Source organism: Halichoeres trimaculatus, unplaced genomic scaffold (assembly GCF_033239565.1).
Source record: "Halichoeres trimaculatus isolate MK-OKI-2021-1 unplaced genomic scaffold, fHalTri1.1 fHalTri1_scaffold_16, whole genome shotgun sequence".
Taxonomy (NCBI): Eukaryota; Metazoa; Chordata; class Actinopteri; order Labriformes; family Labridae; genus Halichoeres; species Halichoeres trimaculatus.
The window spans coordinates 18,960,753-18,974,271 of NW_027437194.1; the positions used below are offsets into that span (position 1 = coordinate 18,960,753).

The 13,519-nt window shown below is 40.7% G+C and overlaps 1 protein-coding gene across 3 annotated transcripts in view; it reads right to left on the reverse strand.

Moving 5' to 3' along the window:
- nup214 (nucleoporin 214) overlaps positions 1–13,306 on the reverse strand; it is a 41,668-nt gene extending 28,362 nt beyond the window's left edge. For all 3 annotated transcript variants that reach the window (XM_074690143.1, XM_074690144.1, XM_074690142.1), the window contains exons 1-12: positions 13,078–13,306; positions 11,272–11,467; positions 11,028–11,182; positions 10,738–10,936; positions 8,546–8,616; positions 8,364–8,427; positions 8,076–8,179; positions 7,668–7,774; positions 7,483–7,549; positions 7,109–7,232; positions 2,548–2,706; positions 58–544 (exon numbers count right to left, since the gene is read on the reverse strand). In XM_074690143.1, the coding sequence (XP_074546244.1) occupies positions 58–544; positions 2,548–2,706; positions 7,109–7,232; positions 7,483–7,549; positions 7,668–7,774; positions 8,076–8,179; positions 8,364–8,427; positions 8,546–8,616; positions 10,738–10,936; positions 11,028–11,182; positions 11,272–11,467; positions 13,078–13,119 (1,775 nt within the window). In that variant the 5' untranslated portion in view covers positions 13,120–13,306. The remainder of the gene's footprint in view (positions 1–57; positions 545–2,547; positions 2,707–7,108; positions 7,233–7,482; positions 7,550–7,667; positions 7,775–8,075; positions 8,180–8,363; positions 8,428–8,545; positions 8,617–10,737; positions 10,937–11,027; positions 11,183–11,271; positions 11,468–13,077) is intronic.
- Positions 13,307–13,519: the final 213 nt, after the last annotated feature.

Below are 13,519 nucleotides of genomic sequence, written 5' to 3' on the forward strand. Positions count from 1 at the left end.
CACTATCAAACACAAGCAAAGACTGAATTAGAAACAAAACTAAAAATAGAGATGTACCTCCCGTTAAGATTCAGTTTCACAGTTGGAGGAGAAGGAGCAGCGATGGTCTGTGGTGTTGGAGCTGGAGCTGGAGCTGGAGCAGGAGCAGGAGCAGAAGTTGCAGCAGGAGCTGGGACTGGAGCTGCCACTGCTGAAGGTTTGATGGTAGGAGCAAATGAAAATGCAGAAGAAGCTGAGGGAGTTTCAGAGGGAGGTTTGGAGGCAAAGGAGAATCCTGAGGGTGCCGACCCAAATGCTGTGGATCCCCCAAGGGAGAACGCTGATGGCGCGGAGGGGGTGCAAGTAGACGGGACTGAGAAAGTAAAGCTGGATGAGGATGATGATGTAGGATTTGTGGGGCCGACGCCAAACGGGGTGGCGGAGAACGAGGCAGCAGGAGCAGGAGGAGCGGAAACAGCTGCTGGAGTCAGGCCGAGGTTGGAGAATGTTGCTGGGGCAGCTGGGACGGAGGCTGCCACTTTGGGAGCTGGTGTTGCCAAAGACCCTGTGAACAGAAAACAAATCAGCTTCCTTTTGATCTCCTCACATTACAGGATAACTTGTCTACAAGCAAAGGTTGCTAATAGAGGAAGAATCTGGATTAGCCTTAGAGAGGAGAAAAACTTCCAATTTTTCACAGCAATAATTCTTTGAAACATCAAAGAAGTTTGAACAAATGTTGTCGAGCCTCTCTGAATGAGTTTGGCAGACAAATAAGACAGTTTAATGGAAAATAAGCCCTTCACAGTCTAGCCGAAGATCCCTACATAATCAAAACAGCTGGTCCTGAATAAATGTTTGTGAATATTAAGAGAAAAACCACAAAGAGAGAGGAAAACAAAGATGACTGTCACCGTTTGTGAATCAAATCCTGTGTTTTAAATTTGTGTTGAAAAACTGCACTTCCCACCACGAAACTCAAACTAAAACTTTGTTTTTTAAGGACATGTTTGAGATAAAGGTAAAGGCAAAATAAAACCTCCAGACTTCAGTTGTTGCATTCAGTTGGGTTATTTTCGAGTCATTTTCAAAAATATAACTTAGAGCTCCTGTGAGGAGTTTGTCTTTGGTTGTGAAACAGATTTAAATTACAGCTGATGCCTGTTTATGACCTAACAAAGTAACCAGACCATCAAAGAGGTCGACTGTTGATGTCTGGTTTGGATGTTTGAAACTACTGCAGTAGAGTGGGCGTCAGGAAAGCTGCAAAAACAACGTTTTCTGGAGCAAGTTAGGCAATAAGTGATAGAGTTAACTGTTAAGAAGTCTCATTAAAGAAACCTGAGGTCCCATGATTGGAACGAACTGAAAGTTCCTCACAGCAGAGTTTAAGATAAGTTTTAAAAGCAGTCGCTAAAGGTGGTGCTAATTTTTTTTTCATCAGACAAACAATCACTCTCACTGTATTTGGAGAGGACAGGAAATGAGCCGCAGCTTGGATTTGCAACACAAAGAGATGCAGACAGTGGTTTCAGGTTGTGATTTGAGTTCATGCAGTGAGTTTTATTACAGAGTAATGTCTGTTTTTAATGCAGTGTAGCCTGAGGACTGCAAGATCATGGCCGTTTTTGACCCTATCTATTTTTGTACAGAGATTTCAGTGAGTGCAGAAAAGGTTGGATTTGAACCTAAGCCCTGTTTCCACCAAGCAGGACTGTTTGCATCAGTACAGACTGGCACGGGTTAGATTGGTAAAGCCTGATCCTGGATTGCTGGTTCTAAAATGGCTCGATGAAGCTAAACCAGAGGAACAAAAAGCTTGACCAGATGGCACATAAAACTGAATTTCGTTGTTGTGCTGTGTTGTTGTGCTGTGTTAAACTGGGAAAACTGATAAGAAAGGGGAACCCCAAGTAGGCAGGAGCTGTTCAAAACATTAACAAGAACAGCTCCTGCCTACCTGGGGTACCTCATCCAGGTCTACACTCCTTCTCGCTCACTACGCTCTGATTGTGAATGACACCTGGTGCTTCCAACCCAGTGTGGCTACAAATCTCTAGCCAGACTCTTCTCCTCTGTTGTACCCAAATGGTGGAATGAATTACCACAGTCTATAAGATCAACAGAGTCCCTTTCTACTTTTAAGAGACGTCTGAAGACTCATCTGTTCAGGGAACACTATGGCACTTAATCTGACCCTTCTCCTCTTTGTCCTCAAGGGTGGGATGAGTCAGAAAGTCTCAGACCCAGCACTTCGTGAATTTTCAGCAATAATTACTGAATATTGTTGAAGGTTGAAGTATATTATTGCAGCAACTAATTGTGGTTGGTTTGCATATAAAAAAAAAATCTTGCACTTAATGGCAGTGCCTGCAGCCAAATAACTTGTAGCACTTTAGTTGCACTAACTAGGTTTCCCCTTCTGTCCAAATTCTTGCTTGTGTTGTATGTTGCTTTGGACAAAAGTGTCTGTTAAATGAAACTGTTAAACTGTAAAGCAGAGATCATTGTTTTTTTTATTTTTGCACACATTCTACAGACACCTCTCTACTCCATCGGCTGACTTACCTGGTTTGGGCAGCCTCTCCCCTTCCAAGGTGAGCGTGGAGGGTGTTGTGACCAGCTGTTTGACCCCAGGATTGAGGTTGAGCATGGCAAAGGGGCAGAGCAGTCCCTCGGTGGAGAGCATCAGCATGACTGGAGCTGGAGGCAGGGTCTTCTCATCAGCTTTGGGAGTTAATAGAGATGAAACATTAGTAACACAGAGAAAGGTTTAGTCAACATTAGCTTAGCCTCTCCCTGGTAGGACATTTTTCTTTAGCTATATTAAATAAGAGCCGCATTCATGCATAATCTTCATAACACAGTAACAGACAGGAATTATTTAGCGTTCTGCACAGCTCTGTGCTTCCAAATCACACCACAACACAAGGGAGACAATTAACAGCTCAGTGTTGTCTGCTTGCTATGCTTGCTCTGTTCATGGAGACAAAACGCTGCTTTATTATCACTTGAATCATGAGAGTGTTTAAGGCGTCCGAGCACAAATGCTGTATGTTGCTGCTCCTATTTTCACTGTGACCTTCCTCTTATCCCGCCTCCCGCCTGGTTGAAATAAGTACCTAGTGTTCAGCCGGAAAAGGCACACTGTAGCCGCGTAGAGAGAAAGGGAGAAGTGTTCTGAGATGCCTCATTTGGTAAAACACAGTCCACTTCATTTCTCTTCCTGCCAACCCCCCCAAACTCATCCCTGCTCTTCACACCCACTTCTTAAATTCACGCTGTGGGCTGCAAACAAAAAACGGCGACTCCAGTCTGAACCAACATTTAAATGAGTCTTCACACCCCAAATTAAAGATGCATTAGTCAGAGATGATTCTAGTCATTTTGAGATCTGTCCACTTCCTGAACACTTTGTCCTTTTTTTGTTCCCTGCAGGAGTGTGTGTCATATCTTAAACTTTCCTCTGGCATAACTTTCGCTGTCATCAGGGGATGAAAGCAGTAGCGGTGCATGTCTGTGTGTGATTAATTACCGCTGACTCACCACGCTGACTACTACCTTCTATTTAGCATCTACTGTAAATTCATCTCATGCTCTGGGTGTACGCTTCTCACATTACAATATGGCTTTATTATCCCTGTATAGTCAAACGCTACATATGAGACACCTTTACTTCTTCTAAAACACGTTAATGTGACGTTTGATTCACGTTTGACTAAAAAACATGCACAAACACAGACAGCACAGATAAAAAACTGCATCTAAAGTTGAGTCTTATCGAACTTATGAAACTAAAGTTTGAGAGATAGTGAGAGGGGATGAGATAGAGACTGAACAGACGGGAGAGGCACACGGTAAACCTCATCAGCATTCTGCAACAGGATTGTCTGGGCTTTGTTGTTTGTTGTGGTCCTCTAGCTTGTCTGAGCCATTTTAATGAGTGCATTTTCTTTTTTTTTTCCCCTCTTTTTTTGTCTCCACAGATAACGCTCTCCCTCTGCTTTCCCTATCTAACGTCTCTTTCTGGATAAAAGGTTTTGATCACTTAACAATCATGTCAAAATGTTGCTCAAATTGCAGGTTTTTCTCTCTTGCCGGGGAGGGAGTTCTTGGAGCCAGTGAGCGGGGGAGAGATGTGACTAGACAGCAGCAGCAGCAGCCCTACGTGAATGTCTGGCAGACTTGGCCATTTAAGATAAAACAGTGTACTGAGACTGGAGCTTATCACTATTCTTTACACATGCTGCAATAGAGTACTGCAGTGGATGCTGTATGCACAAAGAAGCCTGATGGATATAAGATGATCTGAAAAATCGACACTCGTAAAACAAGACATAAAGCAAGAGAAAACACCAACTAGTCTGAAATTAGAAAAGCGAGACAAAAGATGATTTGTTTCCATCTGAATGAGTAAAACATTCATCGGTATGAAATTCTTTTGGCATAAATATTTATTATAACAAACTTATCACAGTGGGTGGTATTGCTGGTGGCAGATGGTGCACAAAACTGCCTGAACTTGCTTCATTTTCTTTTAATTCTTTACTGTCATTTGTGTCTTTCTCATAAACTCAGCACTGTCAGCCTTTTTTATACTTCGATAACAAGAAAAATTAAAGTTATCATTCGGCTATACTAGAAATGTGAACACCACCTTCGATGATAGGCATCAGAATTACTATTTTGGTTTGATGATTTATTTTACAGCCCCCAGCTTTCAGCGAATAATATATTAAATGTTGCACTAAAATGAATCACCTTCTTTACCTTCTTTATATTGTGCACATTTACATTTTCTGTCAAGTGCACAATCAAAACCAAAGTGTGATGTCTCACAAACTAGGCTACACTGCAAAAAACTGAAATCTTATCAAGTGTTTTTATCTTATCTTAAATAAAAGTTGTCTTTTATACTTGATATTAGCCACAATCAACTGGTCAGTCCAGAAGAATGTCTTGTTTTATGTTATTTGAAGACAAAAATGAGGTCTGACTTGCTTGGATCAAGTAAAAAAAATCTGCAAATAGAACAAGAAACATTTGCTCAAAACTAGAATAATGTCTTAATGTGAGTAACCTTTCTCTTGTTCTATTGGCAGATTTTTTTTAACTCCTTACAAGCAATTGAGACCTCATTTTTCTTTAAATAACTTTAAATGAGACTTTTTTCTGGACTGGTCAGGTGAATGAGGCTCATATTAAATCTAAAAAGACATTTTCTACTGAAAATAAGACAAAAACACTTCATTTCAGATTGCAGTTTTTTCCAGTGTACTTGTATAAAGTAGCGGTGGGTCATACTACGCCAACGCTTCAGAGCATGTGCTGAGAAATTCAGAAAGAATTTAATGAAATGTGCAGCGAGGCTTGTTGCATTTAGTGAGGGTGACACCACTGGTGAAGTGTGAAGCCCATAGACTGTATAAAATATGGACGTAGTCTCTGTGACGTCACCAGTCTGTTCCTGTAACAGTTAAATTAAGCCAATACGCAGGACACAGCCACATTGGATATGATGCAGGCTCTGAGCTCCCTTTCTAACAGCTACAAGGCATCTGTCACATGAGCTGATCTGTGTCTCTCATTGGACAGTTAGACGATCCTAATATGTTCAAAACTGCTGAGTTAGAAAAAAATTAACCTTGCGCACAGTGTGTACTAATAGAGAAATTAACATTGCAGACCCAAGCTGTTATTGAACCAGGCTGTAAATTTCCTTTTTAATGCCATAACTTCCTGTTTCTTCTTCCACATAGGCTTCATTTTTTTAATTCAGATGTCGCCCCTTGGTGAAGCCTCGCCTGTTCAGGAAGTAATTAATGTTTTGGTATGGTTTGAGATCATAGAGGTGGATTTTTTTTAAACTGCTGTGTTTTTTTTTTTTTTGATGGAGTCTGCAAGAAAGAGGGCGTTTCATCTGAGCCCTACAGAACAGTTTCCTTCAAAGCAGGATAAGTTGTTTCTTAAAGGATGATATCTTTCTGGATATAAAGTCCTAAAGCTATAAAAGTACTTACTTTATGTCATAAGGAATATTTAATCCTCCTTACTTTGAGAAAAACATGCAGCAGTTGTTAATAATTGTCATTTTGACTTATTGAAACGTTGACAAAACTATTTATTGATCAACATTTGACAAGTGATGATAGCTTTCCTTATTTTTTCACATTATTTTATGATATAAATGATTACATCAACAATGCATAAAACGCATTAATTAAGATTTATCCATTTCTTTTTCTTAGCAGTCCTTTCCATAGCTGCTTATTGCAGAACAGTGACCAGCAGAGGGGTTTATGTTTATATGAAGCCTCAAGAAATTAACCTTTTTGTGAATCTTTTGGCAGGAAGGCTACAAGGTTTCAAAAAAGCTTCATCTCACCTTCACTCATATAAAACTAAAGCTCCAAACATTCAGCAGAAACCCAAGAACATGTTGATGTGTTTAAATTAGTGCTTTTATCATGATGGGAAAACATGCTTCATGAACTTCAAGCGTTCAAAAAGACTAGATTCAAGTTATGATGGTGCAGAAAAGGCAACAACTGGTGCTTCAAATTGCTGAAAATGCAGGATAAGAAAATTTTGGTCAAAAAATGTTGTTTGCAGCTCAAAAAAATCTGAAAATGAAAAACATTCCAGGTAAAATCCAGATCCTGGCCCTGCCATAAAAAAATCCTAACATATTTTCCCCACATCCCCCCCTGGGTGAGAACATTTTCCTTAAAAAGACGAAAATTTGCTGATGTCCACACAGCACATTACAATACAGAAGACTGACCACTTAACATCTGGTATCACGAGAGAATTGATAGACACATGAGGTTTGATTTTTTGTAATGATGGCACAATAATGTCTGATGACACAAAGTGACTTTTTTTGGTCAAATTTCTGTTTAAATCCCTAATCTGTGCTTTTTTCAACAAGATATATTTTTACAATAACTTTTATAAAGTGCATCAGCCCTTGTCTCAGATACTTGAGAATACTAGGTACTTTAAAGTTCTCTTAGTGCTTCATGAGAACAAATGGTTTTTCCGTCCTTAAACATTGGGTGAGTGCAGGGACATTGTGTAAGAATCTGGTCAGAGTGGAGAAAGAGAGCACAGAGCCAAATCCTCTTACTGATGTAGATCTCCTGCTGGCTGGTGAAGTCTATCGCTAAGCCGAGGGGAAGAGTGTCGTCGTTTGTCTCGGTCACCGGGAGTTCAGCTCGACTCGCATCCTCCAGAACCCAAAGCTCCCAGATCTAAAAGAACAAATGGTTGCTGTCGTCATCAAAGTCTGACATTCGGTATGCGTGCACCATGAAATAATCCCTCAAACAAACTGTAAATCAAAGCTAGATGACATTATCAGGATAGGGTCTGCTGTTATATAAACCACAGAGCATCAGAACTCAGTGTAACTTTGATCAAATCAAGCCAAGACCTAACAAAATAAATGCTTTTTCTTTCTATTTTTATTCAAAGATGTATGATTTAAAGTTATTTACGTACCTTGTCATCTTGTCTGGCTATGACGCTGACTTCAATGGAGGCTGCTGATGCAGCAAAAACAAGATCCCTGGATGGAATCAACAAAAATCAAATCACCCTTACATGAAACAAACTTAAAGGAACAACACACTGAATTTTGTCAGCAGAGGTCCTTTGTGAATCCTGTAAACGGCACTAAGTCTTACCAGTCCTCTACGTGGCTGAGGAAGTAGTGGTGCTGTCGCTCAGTGCAGCTGCCGTACACTGTGTCACTGAAGTTCAGATACTTTGTCTCCACTTTGTCATCCTTCTTCTACAAACAAAAACAGGAGAAAAAGAGAATTGGTGTGTTTCTTTCTATGTCTCTGTCTAGATTTGTGAAACGAAATGGTAACAGCAGAGTGCAAGTTTCCTTCTAAGCTATAATACATAACCTGGCAAAGGAGTGAGGCAGTGTGTGGACGATATCATTATTTATTTAAAAAGGGGAACCTTTTATGTTTATTTCAAAACAAATCATGGTCAAATCTAGCAAAAGAGGGGCAACCTGCCAAGGATGAAAAAAAAAGCCCTTGCTGGGATTCAGCGGATGTTTGTATGTAGGGCGTACTCACAGGGAGGGAGATCAGCACGAGCTCAGGAGGGGTCTCCAGAGAGCCGTCTGCAGCAGCGTACACCACTGCAAACACGAAGGTTTTCAGCCACAGCACATCCAGAACTGAGAGAGGGGGAACAAGAAAAAGAGCCGTTATCAGCCAGGGGAAATGATCTGTACACAGCAATAAAAACAAAATGTGAGACGGTTACCTATTTTTTTGAGTGTCACTGACAGAAATAAATCAAAGCTCAGCATTTACGCACACACAAAACAAACAGATTTAATACTTATTACGTCATCTTACCTTTGACGGGTTCATCAGAGGTGTAGAAGTCTGGACATGGGATGACTTTCTTTTGTTCTAGTGCCTTTTGAACAAAGGAAAAAAATAATTACTTCTCTTTATTTGATATTTTTCTGTCCTGTGTCACTGAATGTACAGTCTTCATTCTTACAAACCACATTACTAGAATTAAGTTGACTCACTGGCGTATACTGACTGACTGTGGCGTCCATTTTTCCTGCAGCGACCTGTTTTCCTTTTGGACTCCAGCAAACTGCAAGACATAAAAAAACAAAGAAATAAAGATTTGAGCCACAGCAGACATGCAGATTGCTGACTTATTTCTGCACGAGTTGGTAAAACTACACGATTGTAGACAATGATTTGATTATAACGAATGGAATAATTATTCTGCCTCTTGATTAACTAATCATACAGAAGATTTAGAATAGCTGTGAAATATTTCTTCATCTAAAACATGAAAATCAAAGTACAATTTCAATTTTGCAAATATAGAAGAGCTTGCACACTACTGTTAAATGCGCTTCAGAACTTTTTAGTTTAATTAGATTTCAATGCTGTTTGTATTGCTGTTTAGTTAAGTATTAACTTTTGAAAATGCTATGTGTTAATTTAGTTTTTACACTGAGCTAGTCTCATTCAACAATCCACACGCTGATGGCACAGACTGCTACATTAGGGGCCCATCGGTATTGGCTAATCCCATTCATTCAGTCACATTCCCATTCACACACCACTGACCAACAGCGGGGGCATTTTGGGGTTGCACGAGGACACTTCAACATGTGACAACAGGAGCTGGGATGAAACCCCCGACTTTGTTTGAGGGACGAAGACTGTAACACTGAGCCTCATCCACTTCACCATCCCTGCCTACTTTATAGAAGCTAGTTTGTGACACAAGCAACAGTAAATCCTTAATGCTATTTATTGGAGTGTGGGCTCACACACTTCATGCCAACCCTGCAAAAATAAACTACCCCAGTGTAAAAAGTCTAGATACATGACTACTTGTTAGCATGTACCTTTTCATAATTATACGTTTTTTTTCTGTTATTGTGCTCATCAACAGATGGATTCATGAGAAACAGAGGGCTGAGTTAACAGAGTAGAGGAGGCTGCAGAGAAAGATGGGGGATTTTCACCCAGGTAAAAATCTGACAACTTCCCAAGCATTCTGTCCATGTAGTATGCCATGCTCTCTTTAACTGGAGGATAGTGAGAATTTTAATGACAGTCTTAAAACCAAAAACCCTTGCGAAACGATTCTTCACTGTCTATAGCAAAGAATAAAAAGGACATTTTATCTGAAGAGCAACACGCTTTGAACATGTTGGTCGCCCTGTTAACTAAAAAGCTCTCTCATGTTTCAGAGAAAGAGATCAAGCAAGTTCCTTAAAGGATAAGTTCGGTTTATACAGCTTTTACATTGTTTATAGAATGAAGTAGAACAAAATACTCACCTGGAAGGCTTTCCTGATCCAAGCAGTGCTTCGGGAGATATTTAGATCCAAAATTGTGCAGCGGACGTCCATATAATGGGATCCATCGGGGCATAGACAGCGCCGCTCCTAAAACTGCATTAATTGTCCAAAATCTCATGTTTTTCACCAATATTCCATCATGGTCCGCTCCGAGTTAGTGCTCTGCTGCAGTCTGTGTCACTCCAGACAGCGCTGTGTGGCTGTACTGACCTCTGAACTGACGAAGACTTTGTTTATGTTTGCCCCTCCACGCATGCACAGTGCAGCTCATTGTTTCACGGCAGGCTACATGACGACAGAGCGGAGGGGCAATCATAAAACAAAGTCTACGTCAGTTCAGAGTTCAGTACAGCCACACAGCGCTGTCTGGAGTGACACAGACTGCAGCAGAGGACTAACCTGGAGCGGACCATGATGGAATATTGGTGAAAAACACAAGTTTTTGGACGATTAATGCAGTTTTAGGAGCGGCGCTGTCTATGCCCTGATGGATCCCATTATACGGACGTCCGCTGCACAATTTTGGATCTAAATATCTCCCAAAGCACTGCTTGGATCAGGAAAGCCTTCCGGGTGAGTATTTTGTTCTACTTCATTCTATAAACAATGTAAAAGCTGTATGAACTGAACTTACCCTTTAAAGTTCACGATAGACTTTGGAATATTCAAGAAAAGGGTTTTAACTGTTGCTGATAAGAGGTCTAGTCTAGATTGAGCCCTTTGAGCTGCTCCTGAGATGGTCTTTTTCTCATAACTCAAATTTTAGTCGGGAAACACAGGAGTCAGAGCGCCTGATGAGCGCAGGACAGGTCACATCTTTTTGTGCAGTTATACAATAGCAGATTCTCCTGTTGGGATTAGTGTAATCATGCAGCACTCGCTTTACTCACGGCATGTGATGCCATTTGACGCAGGCAGCTCTGCTGTAACTTTGGCGCCATCAGTAACTTCCAAAATCATCATACTGCCATCAGACAGACAGGCAGCGAGCATGGGTACCAGGACAGGATTCCACATCAGGTCCTGGACCAAAGTTCCAGGAGGAACTGCTGGCATCAGGGATGCAAAAGGTAACTTCTGTGGTCTTCCCTGAAAAGTAACATATAAAAAAAGTTTGAAAATAAATAAAGCAGCTTATCTAGAACACTGGACTATGAAATTCACTGATTAAAGCAGTTACCGCGTTCAGGAAGGTGCGGACGTCATAGAATGTGAGAGACAAACCAGCACTCTCAGATGCTCCACATACTGATAACGTTAGCTCATCACAACTAAGAGCTAAATGATGTAGAGACATTTCTACAGTCACCTCTGCCAAAGCTGCGACCCCATCGACTGGAGGAAAACAGGGAATCAGGTTAAATTAGGAGAAGCAGACACAAATGGGAAGTAAGCCTGTAAGGAGTGAGAGCTCCTTTTCATACCGATTTCGTTGGAGGTGCCATCAGTTTTATCAGCTGCCAGGATGTCTTGGGTCAGGTAAACTTTGAATGTTTTGTCAAGGCCAACAAATGTAAGGCCATATTTGTTGGAGATGGTGAGCAGACTGGATCTTTCTTTTGGTGACTCATCAGTTGGAGTGAAAACTCTCGCCTTCTTCATCTGACGAAACTGGAAATCCTGAAAAAGGAAAACAAGAACTTAGGACGTGGTCACACTGGCAAACTGTGCCATGCTTACGCACACGTTTGGACAGTGTGACCGCAAGTGTGCCATGCACGATTCACTTCTCTGCTTTGGCATGCTTCAGAAAGGTGGGCTTCAGCGCAGTTCACTTCATGCACAAGCACAAGATCCATGTGGTCCATGACATTTTAACACTGCTACTGCTATCAACAATCATTTTAAACAGTGTCAGGGGTGTAAGAGGGCTGTGTCGGATGGAAAAGACTTAACATAGGCCAAAAAGTCAGGAAAGTTGTACCAGTGATCTCTGTGTCTCATTGTGCTGACTTTGATGAGATCACGCTTTATGTAAACAGACACTTCACGATGACGTAGGCAAGTCATGTGTGTGTGATACCTGCTGAAGTCTGGTATATATTGGTGTAGTGTGACCACTGGCTGCACTCTCCAGGGGGGCAGTTTGGATAGCCAGTGTGGTGTGTCAAAATCACCCATAGGTGTGAGTGTGTGCGTGAGATGTTGTCTGTCTCTGTGTGTCAGCCCTGTGATTGATTGGTGACCAGTCCACGGTGTACTTTGCCTCTCACCCAAAGACAGCTGAGACAGGCTCCAAACCCCTTTTCAAACCACGATTGGAATCTGCACATAAGCTATCACCATAAAACTTAGTTATATTCCTCTATCACTATCCCCAACACAGTCAAGGGGAATGTCTGTGTAACAAGAGTCTGGTTTTGGCCATGACTTCTGCCTGTGACAGGGGAGTTTATCTTACCCCTGTTAGTTCATCAAAGCTGCAAAAGTCTGTACTCATGTTGGTTTAACATAGGATCAAACTACTTGTCTTTTTTGATATTAGGTGTATTTCAATAGTATATTGTTTGCAGGTCTAGATCCGTTTTTGATTTTTAAAAGAGATGTTGTAATTTGGCGAAATAGACAGATAGACAGATAGACAGATAGATAGATAGATAGATAGATAGATAGATAGATAGATAGATGTGGTTGAATTTAGCTAGTTCAGACGTACCTCTATAATAATTCAAAATAAAAAAAATCTTACAAAAGGGCAATGCAAAGACTTATTCGCCCCTTTCATTTCCGACAGAAAACTTAGGTTTCAGTTTGACACGTTTGTTTACAAAACGTGGACGTACATTACTGCATTTAGCTACGTTCAGCCCGCAGACTACAAACGCTAACTTAAGCTAGCTTTGTAGTATTGCAGGACAATATATTTTACATGAATATATAATGACGGAAAGTTTAACACCAGTGGAAATGTTAAAACAATTAACTGAGAGTCAGCTCTTCAACACTACATGTAATATTTTAAGAAGCTAGCAAGCTAACAAGCTATTTAGTTACAGTAAATGTAACGGTGACTGATCACTTTTTCTCTGTATCTAAAAACTGTAACCGTAGTTTGAAAATGACCACTCACTGAAGAGACTGTAGTTTTTAGGTGTTAAAACAACATTTTAAGCCGACTACCTTACGGCTAAGCTAGCCAGACTCACAGTGATTGCATTGACGCAGTGCTAGCAGACATTAGCTACCACATGCTAACATGTCAACACAACTTGTAGATAACAAGCGCGTACCTTCATTTCCCTCTCAGGAGGGGAGTCCGCGTCTTCACTCATTTTGAGGACAGAACAGACCTGTCTGTACCCAAAATGTTAAAATATTTTATTTCTTCTTCGTCACTTTTCGGATAAATTTGTGAAGAGCCACATGAGAGAGTCAGGCAGCTAAATACAAGCAGCGGGATTTTCCAGTACGTACAGATCCATTGCGTCACAGATTCGCAGGATGACAAATGGATGCCAGAGAGAGACCATCGATGGAACAATGTCAAAAAGGCATTTTTTCGTGGCTTCTTTTGCAATTACCTTTTTTGATACATAGACGGACGCAAACAATATTTTTATAACAAGAATACAATACTGCGATGTGAAATAGAGAAGAAAAAATGGTATTTCTAAGGAAATCTAAAACAATCATTCCAGGAGTTTATGCAATTTTCAAAGTCATTAAAATATT